This window comes from Electrophorus electricus, chromosome 3, assembly GCF_041902795.1.
Source record: "Electrophorus electricus isolate QZ-2024a chromosome 3, ASM4190279v1, whole genome shotgun sequence".
In the NCBI taxonomy this organism is placed as follows: domain Eukaryota; kingdom Metazoa; phylum Chordata; class Actinopteri; order Gymnotiformes; family Gymnotidae; genus Electrophorus; species Electrophorus electricus.
Window position 1 is genome coordinate 32,842,090 of NC_137499.1, and position 23,194 is coordinate 32,865,283.

The 23,194-nt window shown below is 40.6% G+C and overlaps 3 protein-coding genes across 4 annotated transcripts; 2 read left to right on the plus strand and 1 right to left on the minus strand.

The window, feature by feature from the left end:
• The first annotated feature begins 968 nt into the window (after nt 1-968).
• On the plus strand, nt 969-2,729 carry rprml (reprimo-like). Its single transcript, XM_027003379.3, has one exon. It carries the CDS (start codon nt 1,328-1,330, stop codon nt 1,667-1,669), a length of 342 nt encoding a protein of 113 aa, XP_026859180.2. The 5' UTR covers nt 969-1,327; the 3' UTR covers nt 1,670-2,729.
• An 8,946-nt stretch (nt 2,730-11,675) lies between these two features.
• LOC113573265 (proline-rich protein 29) lies at nt 11,676-19,422 on the plus strand. Of its 2 annotated transcripts, none has more exons than XM_081711178.1 (6): nt 11,676-11,933; nt 13,417-13,504; nt 14,899-15,005; nt 15,745-15,989; nt 16,493-16,563; nt 18,813-19,422. In XM_081711178.1, exons 1-6 carry the CDS (start codon nt 11,859-11,861, stop codon nt 18,869-18,871), a joined length of 645 nt encoding a protein of 214 aa, XP_081567304.1. In that variant the 5' UTR covers nt 11,676-11,858; the 3' UTR covers nt 18,872-19,422. The 2 variants fall into 2 exon arrangements, with proteins under 2 accessions (XP_081567304.1, XP_026859204.3); XM_027003403.3 differs by lacking the exon at nt 18,813-19,422 and adding an exon at nt 16,874-17,186 and having other exon boundaries at nt 11,702-11,933.
• Nucleotides 19,423-20,752: 1,330 nt separating this feature from the next.
• On the minus strand, nt 20,753-22,430 carry tcap (titin-cap (telethonin)). Its single transcript, XM_027003402.3, has 2 exons — nt 22,072-22,430; nt 20,753-21,742 (listed from the first exon to the last, which is right to left on the minus strand). Exons 1-2 carry the CDS (start codon nt 22,218-22,220, stop codon nt 21,352-21,354), a joined length of 540 nt encoding a protein of 179 aa, XP_026859203.1. The 5' UTR covers nt 22,221-22,430; the 3' UTR covers nt 20,753-21,351.
• Between the last annotated feature and the right edge of the window lie 764 nt (nt 22,431-23,194).

A 23,194-nucleotide genomic window follows, 5' to 3' on the forward strand; every position in this document is an offset into this window, starting at 1 on the left:
AGGTTTTATTGTTGTTATTAAACAAATATAGCCATGGTACTCTCCAGGTGGGGAATGGACTGGAGACACCACACTACACACGCATCTTAGCTTCTTGACTGAGCGGATCACCTCAGGTAGAGCAGGACTCAATCAAAATTAAAGGGACATGCATGTACGCACGAGTCCACCATCCTCCACATGAAATACAAATGACTAATGACTGGCTAAATCCACGGGTGCCCTGGTGGAAATAGGCTGTTCGGTATAATAGTGAACTAAGATGGTGTTTGCACGCACCAAAGACAGCAGCCCTAGTTTCATTTACATTTGAAAGTGAATTAAAATGGCACATTTTAAAACGAAGTTAGCGGACAAGGGAAATGGTATCATGAGAAAAGTTTACACTTGTCTGGTCAGCATTACCTTTTCTCGTTTCTTAATTTATCACAGCGGGTTTTTTTTTTTTTTTGCTTTGTTTTTTTTTTTGGCTTTGTCAGAGTGCAAAAATATGCCTTCGTTCTCACTCCTTTGTTATTCTACGTTTATGAATAACTACGTGTAAAAATCATTATGTCAAGGGGGTTAAGCTTCAAACATATTGTGATAAGTAATCTTGGAGCATATCCTGACAGGGCTAAAGACTGAGTAGTTTTCATTTAATAACAGGTGTTATAGGAAGGAAAAAGCTGACATCTATATCAGATAAAATCGGCTGTAACGAACTTGGACTACTAAAATATTTTATTAGAATTTTGGGGTTAAGAAAGCTTTGCAACCCTTGTAAGGCTGTAATGTGAATGTTCTATACTGAATCATAAAACAAAATTAAGATATTTGACGATTCTAAAAGTCCCGTCAAACACCGATGAAAGTTAAAAATTAATCATAGCGTGCTCTTCACGCCCCACTGACTGATTAAGGCTATCCTGCCCTCCTCTGAGCGCTCTCTTTCACGCACACGCATACACGAGAGGAAAGAGGGGAGAGAGAGACAGTGAGGGCGAGAGAGAGAGAGGCAATGAGACTATGAGAATTGCACCAATTCATCCTACGAATACACGGAACGGAGCTTTCGGCGGAGTTACTTTTCCAGCGCTTTAAGTCTTTAAGTGGTAATTTCATCCACTACAGTCAGAAATACTACACCAAAAGACTGCAGGACTTTACATATATGACATTAATAAAGTTAAGGAGATCAACTGATCACAGTTCATTTTTTGAGGGTTCTTTTTTGCTTTTTCCTTATCACATGACGCAACAAGCGGCCGCAGAAACAAAATTCTTCGTGAGTGTATGACCAAGAGACGCTCCAGCTCTTCCGCTTTATCTGCTCTTCACGATCACCATGAACGTAACAATTTTTAACCACAGCATCTTTACGCATGGGGGTCTGCTCAACCGCAGCCATCAGCTAGCAGGGACACTGGTTGATTGCTGCACAGGTAACGGGAGCGAGGTAACGAACGACGGCGGCAGCTCTCTTGTACTAGAGCAGGACGAGCGCAAGATGTTTGTGACGCGCGTGGTGCAGATCGCAGTGCTGTGCGTACTTTCGCTCACGGTGATGTTCGGGATTTTTTTCCTTGGGTGCAACCTCATGATCAAGTCAGAAAGCATGATAAACTTTCTCGTCAAAGACCGAAGACCGTCCAAAGATGTTGAGGCAGTAATGATCGGACTCAGTTAGCCGCGCGCTTGGATGCACTCCATCCAAGCAAACGGTCACCGCCAGTTGGTTTTATATTGTGCAACGCGAAGATATGCAGCGTGATTTTCTTGTGTATTTACCGAGGAAAGCTAACAAACGCTGAATCAGAACGTCTTCATAGTGACTGTCACAGAGACGGAATTGCACGCTAAAGATATGAGAATGTATTGATGTTTATGAATGTTTACGTAGGTCTTTGCACTTAAGACATTTTTGCGTATATATGGTCTTAAATATTTGTAGCCTACCAGTTAGTTGCCTCGGGGTACTTGGCTTTTACAGTGAAAATGTTTACATGTTTTACCTCAAAGGCACAAAGAGAATGTACTTAAAACTTTTCTTGTTCGCATAAAACCAGGAAAATGCATGTAATCTTATGTAGTAAATGTAGCCCATACATCTGAAGAGGTAGTGATTGTTTCTTCTAAGGGTGTAAAAAACGTTTTTTTTTGTGTGCCTGAAAACACGAGATGAGAAAGGGCGCTCATCCGCTAGGGACACCTGCACGTTTTCTTCTTAGTCCTTAGCCGTTTTTTAACTTTAGATGCCTACCCCCTGCATGCGCGATCGTTAACGTGTCAGGTGGTCTTCTGTCCTGCACTTTATGATGAAAGCTCCGTGCTGCATGAAGTATTTTGTAAACACTGATTAAACTTGAAGCAGTACAGCATGCCCAGTAAAGATATCATTTCAGTTTTGCTCATGCAATTTCAGTTTTTAAAAATTAATTATTTAATTAATTTATTGTTTATTTGTTGCGTATTTTGCTGCAGAGTAGAGCTGAATAAAACGGCAGGCTATTCGTTAGCAGCAGTACTGTCTGTTGGGCTAATAGTGTAGACTTATATTTATATTAGGTTTCTGCTGCCAGTTATGAAAATCAAAAATTCCATCCTCCATAAATATACACATTAATGCATTAATGAAGTATTGTATATCAAACACTGAAATAAGATTTTTGTGATTTGTGAGGTGGTTTGCTTTCTGAACATGATCAAAGCTTGAATGAAGTGAGAAGATAATAAACGTCATCCAGTTTTCTTGTTTGTGTTCATTTCTTGGTCAGTTAAATCTTTTCAACAGTTCTACTCCTGTTGACAGAAACTCTGAAAAGATGTGAAAGAATACAAAAAAGATAGACTTGCATTTTTTGTAGAAGGCACAACAGCGCTAAGCTTAGCAGAACCAACCAACCTGTCTGTTGTTTTACAAAACTGACTCCACACACTCGCACACAGAAACAGACACAGACGCACACACAGACGCACACACACACACACACACACACACACACACACACACACACACACACACACACACACACACACGAAACAAACAAGTGGTTTGTTTCATTGACAGCTTGCTGTTAGGCTGCAGATCAATAATTTGATGTGCACTAATTAAATTACAACAATCGCAAGTTTCTAAAATAAGCCAACTAACTTGTACTTCATGTGACTGTCAGCATTCATAAACAACACTGAATAATAAACAACAAACCTACAGTTGGTCTTACTCCACACAAGAATGCGACAGGTGTGGGATTATTTTAGGCTGCTGCCACACTGGTTTTACTGTCATTTAGCAAATCTTTATGCTGAAAAATTTACGTGGAAACTTTGTACCAGTACTGTTCTCAGTGAGCTTGAAAAGTGTCATCAGATTTCATCACTCATCATTCTGAGGATTTCATCTTTAACTGTTAAAAGGAGTTAGCCCTCAGCATGTGAGCTCACCTCTAAACTGTCCACTGAGTATTTGGATATCTGGTGTAATGCACACTGTGGACAATGGGCTGGTGCAACTTGATTAACATTGAGGAACATTGATATATATATATATATATATATATATATATATATATATATATATATATATATATATATATATATATATATATATATATATATATAGGTATATACACTAGTCCAAACCAATAAGGTCCTGCTTTGCCAATTTCTTGTTTTAACTGTTATTTTTTCTTTTCAACATGCTATTTTAAAAAAACTTAGTATTTACACTTAATCTTTAAGTCTGATGAACCCTTTTTCCTTTCTCCTTAACAGATTCATGATCTTGTTAAATGGGCCACACGCTTCCTATCTGTACCAGTTCCTGTCCAGGTCTTCTAGAGCTGTGCTATCTTTTCCCCTGATTCGTCTAATGCCTGCATCTGCTACTAGTTTGGCTCTGCATATGGTCTACTCCTACTTACATGTTCCTGAGTTTTCTAACTCCTGGTGTCCTAGTGTATCTTGGTGTTTCTGGTTCTGACCCTTGGTTCTGTTTGAGGATATGGATATGCTGAACTTGCCAACTTTTTCTGACCTCTGCTGTGGAGAATGACTATGATTGGGAAAGCCTAAATAAAAACACCTTTCACTTACATCTGACTGCCTCTCATTCCCAAGTGTTTGAAAATAATGGTGCTTATGAAAAATGTGAAAAAGACTTTAAAACAATTACTTTCACAGCTATCAGTTTTGCCTTATAGCATTCTTGACAATTGACAGGCACCTACAAGAAAACTATAAACAAGACTTACACAAATATGTTGTACACCTGCCACACAAAATTTCTGTTCTGATATATTTCAATGTTAAATGCCATTAGAAGTTTTAAAGACTTACTAGGAACTTCTGTCTTTTCTTTTTAGTTTGCAAGTTTTGTCTTGCTGTGCAGCATGTGCCAGGGTCCACAGACTGCAGGATGTATGTACTGAGTGAGTTTTTAGGGCTACCCCATGAGACCTATTCAAACAGGCAGTGGTGTCAACCAGAAGCAGGCACTCAGGGATGTCCATGATCAACCACACTATGACAGGCAAAGGCTCCAGACAGGACTGAAGTAAAAACTGTAGCATACCTATAGAGGCAAGAATCATGGCTCAGAAATGCCCGAACAGTAGACAGGACTTTACAAAGGCAGAGTAGCATTGTACATTGTACATTGTGTATATATACATATTATACATATATTGTACATACATTGTTATATATATATTTATGTATATATATATATATATATATATATATGCACTCCTGCTTTTTTCCTCAGTTTGGACAGAGCACTCTCAAACCATTTCACTGCAAGTTATACCATGTATGACTATGTAGGTGAGAAATAAATCAAACTTGTAAGTTTGTAAACTTGCATATGGGGATGTATATGTACCTTTTGTAATGCACTCCAGATGAGGAATCAGGTGGAGCATGCCTGGAGGAACCAGAGGAACTACTAGCAAAGCCTGAGTGGCAAAGCATGGAGCCTCCCATCAAGTAGCGATGTTAGGGTCTAGCTTCATAGCTCTATATAATATACATAGATGTCATGATCAATGTAGCCAAGTCTGCCCTGGAGGGCTGGAGTCCAGCCTAAACAAACTCATCGGTTAATTACCAGTTTTGGTAAGTGTGTTAGAGCAGTGAAATCACCAAAGTGAACTGAACTCTGGATGTCTAGGACTGGAGTTAAGCTTACCTGATATATAGAATACCAAGTAATACTGTCATCTCAGTTACTGCACAATAACCACTACGTGTTGCAACAATACTAAAACTTTTTGGCTTGCTTATTTGTAGTCAAGAGTGTTCAAAAAACCCTTCTTGTGCGAAAGTGGCAGACACACACTGCTGACAGATTCTGAGCTTGCCAAGTTGCTGAACCATTTTGAAGGGGAATTATAACAAAATTCACAATAAATGTGTAGAAAATGTGTAGAATGCTCAAGCAACAGTTAAGTGAGGTCATATTCAAAGTGGCATAGTAAACATAGAATTATCATATTCTTTCCCATGGGTTCTGATGCCTTGCTGTTGACATGGTGACCGGTGGCCTGACACCTGTTTCGTGAGGTATTAATAGGGTTTCTGTTTGGTCACCTCACCATTAATCAATATGGCAGCACATTCCTTGAGGCTCATCTTGCTCCTTCTCATCCTCCTTTATTCCCCTGTGAGAAGAGGAGCAGAACAGCAATCAGATGCGTGTGGCGGCCGTACGGTTAGAGGGGCAGCCCAAGCAGCAAGGCAGCGTGGGCTATATTTAGTTCAGCTCCATTTCAGCAGCTAATCGAGACAGGAGTCTGCTGAAGTGCTGGTGTGAAGGAGAGAGGAGCAGCGAGGGGGCTCAAAGCACCTGTTGGAGCTTAAGCAGTCTGTCTTATCTGCACTGTCATGCAGGTGAGAGAGGGGTAGTGGGCATCTGAGTCCAAACAGAATGGCTCATACATGGATCCAGGCATCACAGCTAAAATGTATGGAAAAAATGCATCGGTTTTACAATTTAGAGAGTGAAAGATTTTAAGAACCCAGGACTGATGAGAAGTAATTGGTTTACAAAGAACAAAGCTCAATTTTTCAACAGGAGCCTCCTTAAAAAAGGAAGGAGCATTCAGACACTCTCACACACACACACACACACACACACACACACACACAGGCACACACACACACACACACACACACACACACACACAGTGTCTCATCAAACGGATGTCAGGAGTACCCTTTTACAGCAGCAATATAATAAGATCAAAGCAACATCATGGAGGTAGTCTCTCTTTCGCACTCTTTCTCTCTCTACCCAAAATCATTGGTGCAGGAGTCATTATATTAAGGCTGTTGGCTCTATTTTTTGTTTGGTTGTTCATTTGGTATGATGCCTCAGTATATCTGATTTTATTTTGTCAAATGCATAATTTGCAGACTTAAAATCCCAACTCATGCACTTGTATTTAGTTAAGTAGTATCAACATGCAAAATAGTTTTATTTATTTATATATCATCGTGATGCAACACTACAGCACTACAACATGCAATACAACATTCTGCATATGGCAGAGAGGGACAAATACAGAAATATGTAATATGAAAACAAAGCAAGGTGTATGTATTAAATTACTTCACAATGTATTAACTGTTAGTTAATATGTAGATTAGATATTGTTTTCAAAAGACATTAGAAATGTCATGATTGTCCTACTTCTTTGTGAGTGGTCACAATTTTTCCCAAACTTTTTCCTTGGTTGGGGGGGTACCCCCTGTCAGCTGGACTTGGCCCTGGATCCCTCCCAGGACAGAAATGCTTGCTAAATCACTCCTGCACCCTTGCCTAAAATATATGTAAGTCCACTAAGTGATGTTTAAGGGTTACATTGTATTGCATTGTTCCTTTCTGGGAGATTTTCTTCGGAAGAAATGCCTGCAGCCCGCTGTCAGGGAGAAGAACTGGAGCGGGAGGGAGACAATGCTTTTCGAGAGGTAGCAGTGTCGGGACCGATAGGATACAGGGAGAGAGAAGGAGGAAGGCAGAAATGTCACCCAGGGAGGGGTGGAGGTACAATCCCATCACTCCGTTCTTTGCGGAGGCAGTGACAGTGGACAGGCAGGCCTGTGGAGCAGAGCGCCAATCTGAGATGTGTCTCACACACCTGTCTCAACCTCCGCATAGACAGGTCTCACAGCATTCTCTCTATGCCTGTCCTGTACTGTATCTATAGTGGGCAGAGCAGCTGAAAGGAAACAGGGGGATAGAGGGAGGGAGGGGAAGAGGGAGAAAGACTGGAAAAGAGGAAGAGGAGGTGAAGTGCATTATACTAATCTCATGAAATATTGAGCACTAAGTGCAATGTATTTGTGTGGTTCTTCTCTGTTTCAGCTACACATGGACATGATTCTCTCTGTACTAACAAATATACAGACACACATAACAATATATTTTGGATTTGATCATACAAATTTGGTCATATAGTTGTCATATATTCATTATAAGCCAAACCTAACCCTACGTCAGTAACCACAAAAAAACGTTGTTGGTCTTCAAGTATTTTAAAATGAAATATATAGCTTAGGTAAAAAGCATTTAAAGTCATGACATTTTTGAGAAAAGATTAAAAGGTAAAGAGCACACAAGAGAGAATGTGATATTTATTTATACCTTTAAGGCAGCTACAAGTTTAGACTGTGAAGGTAGGCCATCAGGAGCAGCAGGCAGGGATGAGAGGAGCTCCGCCGAGTGAGAGCCCAGAAAACACACCCTGAATGAGCTTTCCTGTCAGATGGTTTCTTTGACCTCTGCTTCCTTGCCCTCCTCCTATCCCCTTTCCATTTCTCACAGCTGTTCTCCCAGCCCTGCACCCCCCTCTTCTTAGCCCCTTTCCATTTCTCACAGCTGTTCTCACTGTCCTGCATCCTCCCTCCTCCACCATCTTTTTTCTCTTCCCAGCCCATGCACATGGCGTTCCCTCATGGCCCGGCAAGGGTGCACTCTGTATCAATCCGTGACCTCGCACAGCCTGCTGGTCCCCAGTCCATCAGCTTCCAGTCAATGTCCTGTCCTGTTGCCCCAGTGACCTGGGGTCCCCTCACTTTAGCCCCTATGCCCTGCGGTGCTGTTGGAGTTAACACGTATAGACTGTGTGGTGGAGAGTACACGGCAATGATGCCACTTGGAGGAAGAGGAAGATCCGGCATGCACATGAAGAGAGTGTCTACAAACTGCACAAGCTGCAGCACACTCCAGACTGAGCCAGTTAAAGACCCCACCAATGACATTACACATCACACACATGGGGATTTGACTGAGAAGAATAATGCTGGTGATAATGATGTTGATGCATCTGTTTGATTCTTTCTATAATTGTTATACAATGAATATCTGACCCTTTCACTAGTAATGTGTGGTTGTGTTCGCAAATGCCATTCTTTATTTCAATGTTGCAAAGTATGTAAACGGTATGTGTATGTATATGGGTGTAAGCTGATGAGACATTTGTGTGTCTGAATTTAACTATGTGTATGCATGCACACGCACACACAAACACACACATGCTCACACACACACACACGGTGTCACCACCACCTAAGTCTTGCAGTAGCAGGTTAGTGTTGCCATGGGAACCAAAAGAGATAATGGCCATATAGTTGAGCACATGCCGCAGGGTGTGTGTATTAGTGTGTTGTGTCTGTGTGTGTGTGTGTGTGTGTGTGTGTGTGTGTGCGTGTGCGTGTGTGTAAGTGGGACAGAAAGAGACAGAGGGGCTGTCTGTGTCAAAAAGTCACAACTATACACTCAGTGATGACTAGCCACATCATCCAATTATCTCTATCTCTGGGGGCAAAAATATTTCAACTCTGATATGAATTAAGTGTTTATTATCTAAGAGAGTCCATGTAGCCGTGGTATGAGGTCCTTCATCTTACTCCTGTAAGCCTGTGTGTCAGGCACAAGGCTCATGAGGGTTGAGTGAGAGCACTTATATAGAGGAATTCACTTTCCACTAAAGTGCCGATGAAACCCTAATTCCAAACCCCATCCAGAGCTTTTAGTCTTGGACATGTTGTCTCCTCACTGAAGTGGCAGGACCCAGCCTGAAGAGCCCAACTCCTGTCTACCAGTCCCTCAGTTCTGATAAGTCTTGTGGCAGAAGTACAGGGGCAGAGTGCTAATAGACAGTGAAGTCACCATTATATCCATAACAAACAAATCAAGTAACACAAAGTTACTGTACCTGTAAAACTTTATGAGCATTCTCTTCTATGATTATTCCATTTTAATCTTAATTATATTAACATTGAACTTTCTTTCACTTTTGTGCTGGAAGCTTAAACAAGTCTAACATTTAAGCTTTGAGGTCTTCTTTGTAGTCTGTCACAGTTCTACAGGAACACATTTACCCAAAACAACTTACAATTATGACTGAGCACAACTTGAACAATTAAGAGTTACAGGTCTTGCTCAGGGGCCCACCCATGACAACTTGGTAGTGGGCAGGCTTGAACCAGCAAACTTCCAATTATAAACCAAGTACTTTAACCAATGAGCTACCACTGCCAACCCACATACAGGCAGCATCCCTGGGTGGGCTCGAAGCACCATCCTTTCAGTTAACAGCCAAACATGCTAACCAATTACGCAACAGAGATAAGACACAGCAAACAAACATGTTTTTAATACATTGGTCCCAAGTACATCAACAAGTTAGACAAAAACAAATTAAAAAAGAGACAATATTTTGCCAAGAGAATAGTGAGGTAGATTCAATACATACAATGTTGCCACTGCCAGACATATTACTAGGATAATACTGATACAATCCTAATAACAGTATTGATGTGTGCCATGCAGTGACATTATTAAAGCCTTTGTAAAGTTCTATATGTAAGCAGTTGTAAGAAGCTTATATCCCGTTGGTTGTTTTCTTAACCTATAAAAGCACATCTGTAGATTCCAGAGCCTAACAGCTGCCATAAAGTCATCCTTTGTGCAAGTCTATATAGAAGTGTACCTGAATTAGCTCTCTTCTCATAACCAGCAAGACTGCATCCTTGCCTTTACACTGAATTAAACTGTTTATTAATGTAAAATGTATAACAGGAAGGAAACTGATCTTGTGGCTTATAACTGATAGTAGCTGCAATCAGACTTCAGACTTTTGACAAACGGCAACCGTTTGGGCCTGGCCTGATTCGATTAGGATAGACTAGATTAATTTTATTGTCTGCTGCAGTAGAAATTTGTGTTTGGCGTCTGTGTTGTATCACAAACAAAACATAATACAGTCATAATAAGAAACATACCAAATACATAACTTGGCATTTGAGAATTGCCGGCAAATAAAACTGTAAGAATATAGAGTCACGGTGTTGCACGTCTAAATAGCTGTTCAAAGAGTAAGTGCTTTGTTGGACAAAAGATTTCTAAGGAGAAAAACACTACTCTGCAATCTGATGTGGCGAATAATACTTTAATACAATGAAAGCAGAGGGCTTTGTTTTTTGGTCTACATTCAATGGTTTACAGTAGGAAGCTGGGCCAGCTTGCAGTTTTGTTGCCCAAATGCTTCTTTATTCTGTGTGGGTTTTTTTTAACAACTCCCAGACAGAGGGATGAGACAATAACAGCTGAAGAAATTCTGTATGTGTCTCTAGTGTGTGTGTGTGTGTGTGTGTGTGTGTGTGTGTGTGTGTGTGAGAGGGAAATTATGAGGTGGATTCTTGGCAACAGAAAATAGCGATTATAACTAAATATTTGCCCAACAAAACAAGAATCTATCCATTTAGCCTAAAAATAACACCATCCAACATACCTAAATTGTATGATCAAATGAAACTTATCCTTGAGTATTGGTACTTCTACAATGTCCCACTACTCCATATGGTACATAGAAAATACAAACTTTCTCTTTGACCTGATCTTACTCTGGAATATTTATGCTGTTGTGAAGAATGAACAACTTTTTGTAATGAATGAAGTTTTAAAACAATATCCTGTTGAATATCATATTGATTTCTTACAAAAGGCCTGTAAGAGCCTCCTCCATGGGCATTTCAATAATTGCAGCCTATCTAACAGTCAATGTTCATTAAATACAACAGTCAACACCCTCAGTCAGAAAACATTGTCTAAATGTGTTTCCTTTGGTTTTCTTGAAGATCACAGAAGCAAATGCACCCTTGTTGAGTTACTTCGCTAAATCCATCTCGCTCTGGTTCTGCTATGCCCACACAGTGAGTGGGCTTTTAAAAATAGCGGCGATCCTTTCAGATTATGGCGCACACGGCTTGATTAATTACTACGTTTGAAGCGCTGCTGGGAGGGCGGGTGGGACAGGCGTGGAGATGGAGACAGCGCGTGGGAGCGGTCAGAGAGATAGAGAAAGAAAGAGAAATCGTGTGGCACCACAGATGTTAGTGGTAGATATTTGCATTTTGTACGGCATCTCAACTACATCCAAAATCGGCGTACCTCCTGAGATGAACTTGCAGTTTAACTCTGATTCGTAGACTTTATTGGCGCTGCTCCGCGGTGTCCTTTGCGCTCTGGGCACAAGGGAGAACTTTTTCTGGCACAGCCAAGGCGGCCGAACTAAAGGATAAAGTAACCTGTTGTAACATAGCTCGCCCACTCCGCCATTGAGCACGCAAAACACAATTCATCATAACGAGCAAACATTGGCCCCCATCAGTTAAACAATTTTCATACAGTGTACTGTAATTACGCGTATCTCAAGCCATTACAGACTTAATAATGGCTGGCCTCAGAAGAAAGCATCGTCTGTTTGCGTCTTAGCACCATGACAACTTTGTCAGATGCGAGATTACAAACACAGATGCATCGGCTGAACATTTAACGTTACGTTAAATTTGGCTTTGTGTAAAAATATAGAATGGCGTGGACGGATCCAGCGCAGCCGCGGTTTTGGTCGGATGATTTCTCAAATATCCAGATGGTTCAACCCACAGTGAGTTCTTCTTTTAGGTGCTATACATGTGTAAATCTACCAGTTCCCTTTTCTAACAGTGGTGGATCTACGTTTATGACCGACGGAATAATAGCAAAATCTATTTAGCTAACGGAAGGGACGCACAATGTTACTGAGGTTTTAAAAGGTTACAATCTTAGAGGCTACAAGCGCAGAACATGTAATAGCGTCCATTCGTTTGCGTGAAATCAGTAGCGACTGGTGAAAAATATTCTAGGTGGGGCTGTTTGTGACAGTTTCACTAGCTATCACAATACAACTTAACAAACTACTAGTGCTCTGCGAAATAGCTATTAATTGTTCAGTTGGCATTAAAAATCGACAGACTCATAATAAATGACTATCATTAGTGGCAGTTCTAATGTGCTCAAACAGAAGGCACAGTAGGCATCATTAACTGGCCAGATTACATACTGAGTCTTGTTCAGAAACCTTCAGTGATATTAGCAACCACATTATTAACACAAAAGCTTGAAATTTCTAAACATCCAAATATAGCTGGATGAGGTTTTATTCTACAAAGAAATCTAATGTTATTTGCGATGTGATTTTGTGTATGATGCATAGATTAGTTTATGCGGCTTCCACACGTTTATTAAACCTAGCTGTTAAAGCAGCTTTAAAAGCCCTGTAGGAGTTAAGAATTTTAGCTGGTACATCTTTTTTATTTTCAGATATGAAGCTGTTTTATTAACGTTCACAGTGAGAAAAAAAATTAATATTTACTAAAGGAACATTTAAAACAAATAGAAGGCTTGCATTTAAAAAAAATAATGCAGTGGTCGTAAATCCTCTAGCTATTTAACCTATGTATCAAAAGAAAAGCTCATGCTTAGCGTTACACAACTCATCTTAGCTCATTTTGCCAGAACCACCCCTAAAACACATAGTTAGCGTTAGCGTGAGCTAGCTAGCTAACGTTAGCAAGCTACTAGCTAACCAAGTTAGCGGTTAGTTAGCGAACGCTAGCGCAAATCTAGGCGTCACTAGCTTATCTAGTTCATTGGTACTATAAATAAATATACACAACTTGATTAGCTGACTAGCTAGCTAGCAAGTCATTTTAGCAAGCTACTAAGCAACGTATAGTTTATGCACGAAAGTTCTCTCAAATAGATTTTGGAGAATAGAATTTGAGGACGCCTGAAATGAAGCGTCTGTTAAGACGCTGATTGGCTACATTTATGTTGCTATGTGCATATATTGTATCAGCAATGCTCAGCAATTGGCTGCGCTGCTGCTCTGACTGGCGATATTTCTATCTCCCACGAAGGGAGGAAACCCATTTTATTTTTCCTCAACATATTTTATATATTACACGTTATTGTGCATTGTCAGCGCACTCCATTGGCCAGGCGCCACTGCGTGAAATGTTCTCAAAGTTTCCAACAGTTCTGTGAACACTGCTAGATTTGAGCACAAAACAAACGTGCTCACGCTTGTCCGCGGGTCTCTTTCACAGATTCCACAACCCGTGACACTTTTCCAGCAGCTGCCTGCCGCATTGGCTTCACCTGTACCGTCTCTGCGTCCAGGACACGTGAGGGAGGGTGCGCTTGCGCACACACGCACGCACTCACCCACCCTTCGCAGGGCTGCTTTCTTTAGTGTTCAACAGCTCTATAACCTGTTGTACACTAACTTCAAATACCCAAACAAGATCTGGAGTAATGTTATCCAAAATGAGCACTAATTCCCCAAAAAGATAGTTTCTATACAAATAGTGGTTATATATTTAGAAATAGAGTAAAATGGATTTAATGCATTGTAGGGCATGGTAATTTGGGAAAAGATCTGTCAAAACAGTATAATCTTACTTTTTAAATTTTTTTAAAAATTTAATTTATCTATGCTCAACATGACTTCTGTGCTGAAAGAACAAAGCTTACATACATGTGTATCACAGTAATACTCCAGCAGACATCCTGCCCATAGAAGGAAGATCAGCAAAAAACGACTGATGAGTCAGTGCTATTTCACTAAGTGAGGCGGACAGATATTCATAAATACCTTTATGAAGTTTCACCCAGCTTACTGCACAGTGTCTATGTTTACTTCCTGGTCTGAAAAACAACATAGTCCTTCAGCACAGATGCAGTCAGTGCGCACCCCAGACGGGTGTGTCTGATCTCTTTCAGACGCATTCCACATGCGGTGTCTGGATTTTGACCAAACTCACAGTTATCTGGCAAGTCTGGACATGGTGACTGGGTCAATGCACAGGCCATTGCTCCTCTAGAAACCTAGGGTTCAGGTTATTCATGTGATTCTTATTCACTGGGCCTCTGCTATGGATCTGCTGGAAATGTGGTTGCAAGGGCAGGCACTCTTGCTCTTGAAGTGCTCCACATATGTTTGATCCATATTGCCTCATAAGTAATACTGGAACTCTTGGGTGTGTCACACACTCAGGTGAACCACACATGTGGGTATGTCCTGCATTAAAGCTTTAGAGCTGTTAGGCTGGATAAGATAATGTGAAGAGTTTCATCTAATCCAAGGTTACAGCTGTGGGTTCTAACGCCATGGCCATTGGACTCACCATGCCCTCTAAAAAAGTGAATTCTACAGGATGTCATATGCTCTTTTTTCTCTTCATGCTCTTATTCACAAAACCTCTTGTGTTTTTTCTCTTTCTTACCACACATGCACCCCTACACACACAAGTACACTGCACTTACCCAATCACCCACACATACACATACACTGCACTTATACCCACCCCCCAGAAACATACACACTCACAAACACATAACCTAAAGAAATCTGTACAAAAAGCACTATCTAGTGGATACCAGTGGATATTGCATCTATCAGTATTTACGATGAGTTTATCTTAACAACAACCACAATAACAAAAAGCCCCTCTAAGTCTGTAGCTACAGGTACATTATGTAGTACCTCTCTTTGCATGCATGTGTGTGCATGTCTGCATGTGCTATAGATCTTGTAGAGCTGATGATGATGCAGAATGCTCAAATGCACCAGGTGATCATGAACAATATGACCATGGTTGCACTCAGAAGCTTTGGCTGCACAAACACCCCTGAGGTAAATAACGCGTGTGCGCGCACACACACACACACACACACACACACACACACACACACACACACACACACACACACACACACACACACACACACACACAATCCTATAAGAGATGCTCAATCATGTCAAATGGGCTGATCACATTACTTCTTAAAGTCACATGATGTGTTTTTCTTTTTTTAAAGCCAGGTTGTTTACACAAGCCTTTTCCAGGATAAATAATCATTTGAAGGCAATTTCTGGCAGAAGCTTAATTAGCTCAGAACAGCTTTTACCCAGTTATGTTGTCATTAAGGGCCTTTTGAATTTTCCGTTTGAAGTGTAGCGGGGTATATCCTGCATTGTGTTGATCTTAATAAAGGCATGGAATAGCAAGGCACGTGGGATGCCTTTGATCTCACTCTTTTATTTTCAATCAAAGAGTGAGCCTGAAAAAACACATTTAGATGCAGTTAGGGCCATTGCAGATTCATAGATAAATACAAAAAACTACGAAAGTGCAAAAGAAAAAAGAAAACTATCAGTCACATTGCCAAGTGTGACAGAGGCTTGGAACAATTGACATCAAAAGAACAGGCTATTAACCATTGTTAGAGTACATCACTATAAAACTGATAAGCTGTAACAAAAGTAAGTAATGATTATGTGACTAATTATCGTAAAATACAATAAGGAAACATATAACCCATTACATATGCATTATGTGTTAAAGACTAATGCATTATTTACTCTACAACAGCAATCGATTCCAGCTGTTGTGAGCGAGGAGGATCCAGAGGTGTATCACCACCACTACCTCTATGCTCCAGAGGTGTATCACCACCACTATCCCTATGCTCCTTGCTTATCTTCCCCTGTGTGGCTGCCTCAGCCCCTGCCAGTGCCTCAGTGCGAGGTTCTACTTCCTCAGACCATCCAGAGCTTCCAGGACCCACCTCACTCACCAGAGGCTGTCTGCACGGATCACAGAGCGATCACAGACAGGTCAGAGAACACCACCAGGTACATCTAACTGAGTTTTCCCAACATGGAGCCAGGTTAGTTTTACACTAAGTTGCAGCGCCATTGGTGAAACACCAGTGGAAGCCCTTTTTAGTCTATGCTTAATCTGGGACTAGGGAAGTGGCCCTTAAAGTTTAGTACTGATTTATTAGTCAAGAAGAGCTGCATGTAAACCACAAAGAGGTATATCACACTGAATTACAGAGAAACCATATAACACAATGGGTCAAGCCCATAGACTGTATACATAGTCTAAGTTCAAGCCACATATCTTTACAACCTATTTATATTTTATTTTGCCTGTTATACACTATTATTAGTGTAGTAATTTCTATTTCAATAATATTTTTACAGCTGACAAAATTTCCTATTTCATATTTCTATATGTGAAAACACACACACACACACACACACACACACACACACACACACACACACACACACACACACACACACACACACATTAACTCTGTACTGTCATATAGGAGAGCTGTGGCACCTCCACCACTACCCAGTGGAACAGGAACTGTTGGAGCTGAGATCCCTCCTGCTGCAGGTGCCCACACGCATGCACACACAGGCCTGCACACACTCACATGCAATTATTTATGCTTGAAAACTGCCATACGGTTTTGCAATAGCACACTCACACTTTCAGAAATGCAGGCCTCACTTCATGCATTTACACAGGATACAGAGCCAACACTTTTCTTTCAGGAACAGCTTGGATCTGTAAGCCAAGAACCTTTGAACAACTCATTCTCTTCCTTCCCCTTCTCTCTTCATCTCTCCCTCATACTCTCTACCTCCCTCCCTTTCCCCTGTCCCACCCCCTCTCTTCCTCCCTCTGTCTCTCTCGCATACAGAATATAATAATGCAGAAAGAAGGCAGTAAGAATTGTGGCGAGCTGATACAGATCCAGTATTTGACTTAAACATAAACACATCAACACTACAGTCAAATAGCACTATTAAAGTACAAACCTCCATTTGTAACAACACAAAGGCTGGCCAGTTAAAAAAGAATAATTATATATGTTTTGTTATTCTGCTACTTGGACAATTTGTGGACTAACCACCGTATACTATTGCCGTGCTTTTCAAATACAATACTATTTTAATGCATATGCTAATTAATGAGAAAATACTAAGTACTAAAGGGATTGATATATCTCCTAAGTGCAATGTCTTCATTTTTTCCATTAAGTAGAATTTAACTTCCATAAATCAGTAATTAAGCAGTAGGTGGTGACATTTACATTTGGATCTTTTGCAGTAATAGTAATCCACTTCTTTATGCTCATATAGTAGATCTCTCTAGAGCAGAGCTATCCAATGACCATCGATTCAAAAGCAGCAATCAGTAAACTACTGAATTTGTTTGGCAGCCGGTTTTCTGACATACTCCACAACATATATACACCAATTATCTTTAGAATGTGCTAATAACAATTAGCTAAAAGGAGCCAGTCAAATTAACAACAAAGCCTCCCACATCTGACATGCTTCCTTCAGCATTAACTCATTTATGTTGACTGTCATCAAACATAAATTAGCAGTAGCTTTGACTTAAATGCCAGGAAGAAGTGCATTAACATCCAGATTTGGGGAGCAACAACAGAGTGAAAGTGGACTGGGAAACTCTAGTATTTGCAGTAGAGCTAAAACTGCTGCATCCGTAAAATTATTACTGTTTTATGATGAAATTAACACAAATGTTGCAGAAAGGAATACCAAAACCACTTTGTGATGTAAAATAATAGAAGTAAAAAGTAAAATCATGCTAAACAGAATTTATTAACTTTTATAAACTTTATTGAACATGTTTCTTTGGAAAATGATTTAATGGTGTCAGAGAAATGACACTGAAAACAGTTTAACCTTTACATTAGTTCATTCATGGAACTATATATACAACATTGAGAAACCTTTGTGTTTAACTTCTTTCTTAATAATTTTGTCATATATTCCATTGCATTATTATAGTATTTCAATTGTTTTTGTCACATACATATTCATACACGGTACAACTAGTAGTGAAATGCTTTATTTCTATATTATTGCATATAACCTTGAATGTATTACTTTATTATTATTATATGTGGCCTTGCATGCATTACTAAATTATTATTATGTGAAGTGTTGCATGCCAGTTTTTTTCCCTCTCCCCTGTCTTTTGGAATGTTCAAAGTAACATTCCATCATCTGATCAGCAGAGGTCAGTAAGCGTCATATTAACCATGTGAGGATGAGTCAGAGTTTATAAGTGGCAACTGTTTCTGTATGTGATAGGGAAAGAGTAAGTGGGATACAGGGGACGAAGACAAAAAGGATAATGGCACAGTTGCTTACTGTTGGTACAAAATTAAAAAATTAGTCTTAGCTAATCTGCATTTTCACTTTGTCTATATGTTGTTTAAAGGGTGTCTGTGTGTCTTACCACAGATTTTTGTGATGAAAAGAAATCTGTGGATGGGATGGGACACAGAGTGTAAAAAGCAGAACAATATAACCCTAAATAACAAATTTAGGCATTAGGCACTTCGTACTCCATTCAGCCGAAAAATGCTGTCCTCATCCCCTGGAACCAAGATTTCCATCTATGAGGTCACGACTAGGCAAAATATATTGGCAAGGAAGACAGGGGACACTCATCTCTTTGAATTACCAATAAGGTGAACAATGTTTTTGAATACGACTGCTGGTGTGATACATCGTTTTGAAACTTAGTGAATGGTGGTTTTAAATAGTGCTGTTGAACCATAACTCTGTATCACCTCAGCACAAGCTCCCTCTAATCCACAGGCATCCAGAGGCATGCACTCTGCAACATGACAGAGGCTTGGATGTGCATCATCAACTGAAATATAATATTGTCTGGTTCACGTGGACAAATAACTGAGTAAACTTCAAGAGCAGAGTGCATGTGTGTGAGTGTGAGTGTATGTGTGTGTGCTCATGCTCGGGTGTCTCCCACATTAGGGAGTTTTAAACTTTCAGTCACCTGTTGAGTGTGGTGTCTCTGACAGGACTGTGTGCGCGCACAGGCTCATGTATAATAAGTTGTATTGCATAACAGAGCATGTAATAAAGACACATCTCTCATCATGGTAAAAGGATGAAAACACACACATGCTTGCAGACGTGCACAGACAAGCGCACACATATACACACATTATATATTACATATGTGAAATTGAAGCACAGGCTATGACAATCTGTTGAAACATTATTTGCATAGCACGTGCAAGCGCGTGCACACACACACACACACACACACACACACACACTAGTGTTTGAACATGTGCATCAAAATTTGAAATAAGAAAAAACAGTATTAATACAGATACATATTAAGACAAATGGCAGAGTAGAACACAAGGTAAGAAAGAGAAACTCATTTCTGGACAGAGGTCCTTCATCAGCTGTGTGTGTGTGTGTGTGTGTGTGTATGTATATATATATATATATATATATATATATATATATATATATATATATATATATATATATATATATATATATATATATATATATATATTATTTATTTATTATACTGGATATGACGTATTAGTTCTCCATGGAAATGCTACTCACCCTTAGCAGTGTCAAAACAGATAGGTCTGCTATTATGGTTATGTAAGAGCTCTTCAAGGCACTTGAGGACACTGTGTGTGTGTGTGTGTGTGTGTGTGTGTGTGCAGAAAATACACACACACATGAAATCCCATGCGCACAATTTTTTTTTATGGCAAAAGGTTCTTTTGCATAGCTTGCTCTCAGGTGATGCATCATTTACATTAATGGCTGTCTATGCAATATGATGCCTTCACATGTAGTAATCTGCAAAACGCTCAAACTGAAAACAAAATAATGTATACTACATATGGCAACAATGACGACAACAATAGTGACATTTTTGGGCTACACTGTTATGCACTCGTGTGTCTATGCATGTCTACGTAAGGGAAAGAGGGGTGGCATTTTGCAGACACGACCAACAACACAGACAGAATGCACCAGAACTCAGAGGAAGAGACCCTGAATGCCCTGCACCCACCTCTCTCTGCTCCTCCCCTCAGCACACCCTCTAGTGACTCAGCTATTAATATCTGACTGATCGGAGAAAGAATTAGCAACAGGATTGCAGGGAGACATCTATTGATTGGCTAGAATCACAGTCTGTGCTTTGATTAAAGTTGTTCTGTGAATTTGACTGTCAAAGGCAGAATTAGAGAAAGAGAGAGAGAGAGAGAGAGAGAGAGAGAGAGAGAGAGAGAGAGAGAGAGAGAAAGAGAGAGGGAAAGGTACATCATGTTCTCATTAGGAAGCTTTAAGCAATGACCCAAACAGCATGTGTCACAGTTATAGCTAGTCCTGCCACCATTTGGCTTTTGAAGATCTGTCCTGTTGGCCATACTGCTGGCAAAAACCAGAGGGGAAGATGCCAAGGGACAGTGAGTCCTGCTCTCTGCCCCTCCCCCGATTCCTCCCATGCATTCCTCTCCACTGCCCATAATGTTTTCCATGGCCAGTCTCTTTTCCAAAACAGTCCATCTCCAAGTAGAATAAATCCCTCATAGGACAGCTGAGAAAATCTAAATAAACCACTGTCTTTCATCATGGCCTCTCTCTGTTGCTCTCTCTTTCTCAGTGTCTCTTTTTTGTCTTTCTGTCAGTGCCTCTGTAATATGAGACAAATACATTTGTTTGAATGGTACAAATCATTCCTGAAGCATTGGGAGTGGGTTTTAAATTAATTTTATTGAACAAAACAGTGCTCACCTAAGAGCTCATAAACAGTGAAAAGCCACTATCTGTCTCAACTGCTTAGTCCTGCTGGACATGTTTGAATAATAGGCAGTGATGCAGCAGAAATCAACAGCTGATAAGTTGTGCAATTTAACATTCATTTAACATTTATTTTAGAATTGCATCTTCTCTAAGCACTGTGAACAGGTTTACTCCTGCAGGATGGTTGATATACCTGAACGCTACTCTCACCTTCATCTTTCAATATAGTATTCTTCAAAGATTTATTACAAAACAGCTTTAGCAAAATACTATTTACAGCTTGGATCATCTATACAACATCACTTGAACAATTATTGAGCATTAACAACATCAGTGTCTGCAATTTCTCAGGCATAAGTAGGGAGGCGCGGGTAACACAGAAGTTCAACACTCCTACTGTGTGCATATTCTATCTATGCTTGCATTCTAAGATCCTTTTCATCTTCAAACTTTCACTTTCGCAACTCAGAAATGCCCACACATTCTTTGACTTTTCACCCTTCTTACCCTCCTGCCCTTCTCCTTTCCTGCTGTCCATCTCTCTCTCTCTTCATCCTCTCTGCGCCTCCTGGGACATGGATCTGCCCAGCGTTTTGGGTGCTTTGGCAAACTCCATGCGTAGGGGCTTAACCGGAGGGAGGTCACGTGTGAGCTCCTGCACGTCCCTCTTACCCAGACAGAGTCCATCTGGGGCGCGTGCGGGGGGCAGGTCTTCCAGAGTATGGGGGGCACCACGGCCCAGCCGGACACCCAGCTCACTGGGCTTGAAGATGGGCAGGGGAAGCGTGTTCCTGCAGGGTAGGAGCTGATGCTCACGGACACCTGACTCCATTGTGCCCACCCTGAGCACTCCTGATGGGCATGAGTGGAAGAGAGGACGAGCCTGCCAGTAGTGGGACAGGGTCTCCCGCCGAGAATCGTCTGACATCACCATCGACTGGCTGTAGTGAATGGCATCAGAGAGAGTTACAATTATTTCTTATATTATTTGATTAAGTACTTATATGAATAATTAATCATCTATTTAAAGCACTTTAGGAAAATGAAAGGAAAATTTCATTGCTGAAACCTGCCACAGATCTCTAGGTTTAGATCTTAAACTTTAGATGATGAAGAATTTTCCCTCAAACATTAATGGAAGGGAATGTAGCTTCTGTCAACACTGTAAAGATAAAGTGAATCCTTGGCCTTTGTGTGTATATATATATATATATATATATATATATATATATATATATATACGTGCTTGCATATGTGTGTATGTACTCACTGGTCCTCGTGCTGTGTTCGCATTTTGAGGCTGTGCCAAGCGGCTGTGTAGCTCTCTCTCTGGGAGACGTTCTCCTCCTTCATGCTGCAGCTCAGATCGGCTCTGACCACGTGGCCTGCACGCTTCTCTAGCACTGTGCACACCTGCATCTTTGCCCCAGCGTCTGCCTGTATCTTGCAGTGATAGTACTGTTGAGGGGTATCTGCACCTCTAGAGGTTTGTCTGCGTCTGCCTTCTCTGAAAGATGAGCCTTGGTTTGCTCTTTGGCTGGTCTTCACTTGTGTGGCTCTGAGCAGTGTGTATGGTGTCTCTCAGGGTAATCTTTTCCTCTCTCTGTCTGGTTGTCGATTGACCGAGTGAGTGTGTCTGCCTTTTATACATGTCCTGTTGCTATTTTTTACATCATGGTCTCATTGCTCTCTCTGTCGGCAGCAACACCTGATACTCTCTCTCATACTCCCTCTTTCTCTCTCTCTCTCTCCCCTCTCCCTCACACACACACAGTGGGCACAGTGCTGGAACACAGGATCAGGGGCTTAGAAATCCCCTGATACCAGTAAATGATCTCTAACACACACACACACACACACACACACACACACACACAGAGTTTTACCCAAGTTACTTTCAGCACTCAGATACACAAACTTTCATGACCAGACGCAATGACACCATCATCATCATCATCATCACCACTGTGCAGTGACACACAGCCTTGGCCACAGGCTCCAGCTGAACCCTCCCTGAGAGAGCTCTTCAGCAGCTGGCTCTCAAGGAACCTTAGGAACTCAAAACGTCTGCTATTAATGTGGAAACTCAGAAGAGTGATAGTCACCATGAAAACCTTTTTAGCTCTTTTTTTGTGTCATGCTTGTTGTATTGTTGTCACTGATAATCAGGGATGTTTACATTCTAACAGTGACAAAGCATGATACTTACCAACTCATGACCCTGGTAACATTTTAAAGCAAATCTTAAAAAGAATTATAATCAACATTAAATAAATAGATATAAATAAATGTAATCCTTGCCTGCTTCTTGATAACATGACTTACGTACTGATAAACTACTTAAATCCATTCAGAATTGAATAAATAATTTTAAATAGCAAAATTATGCATCA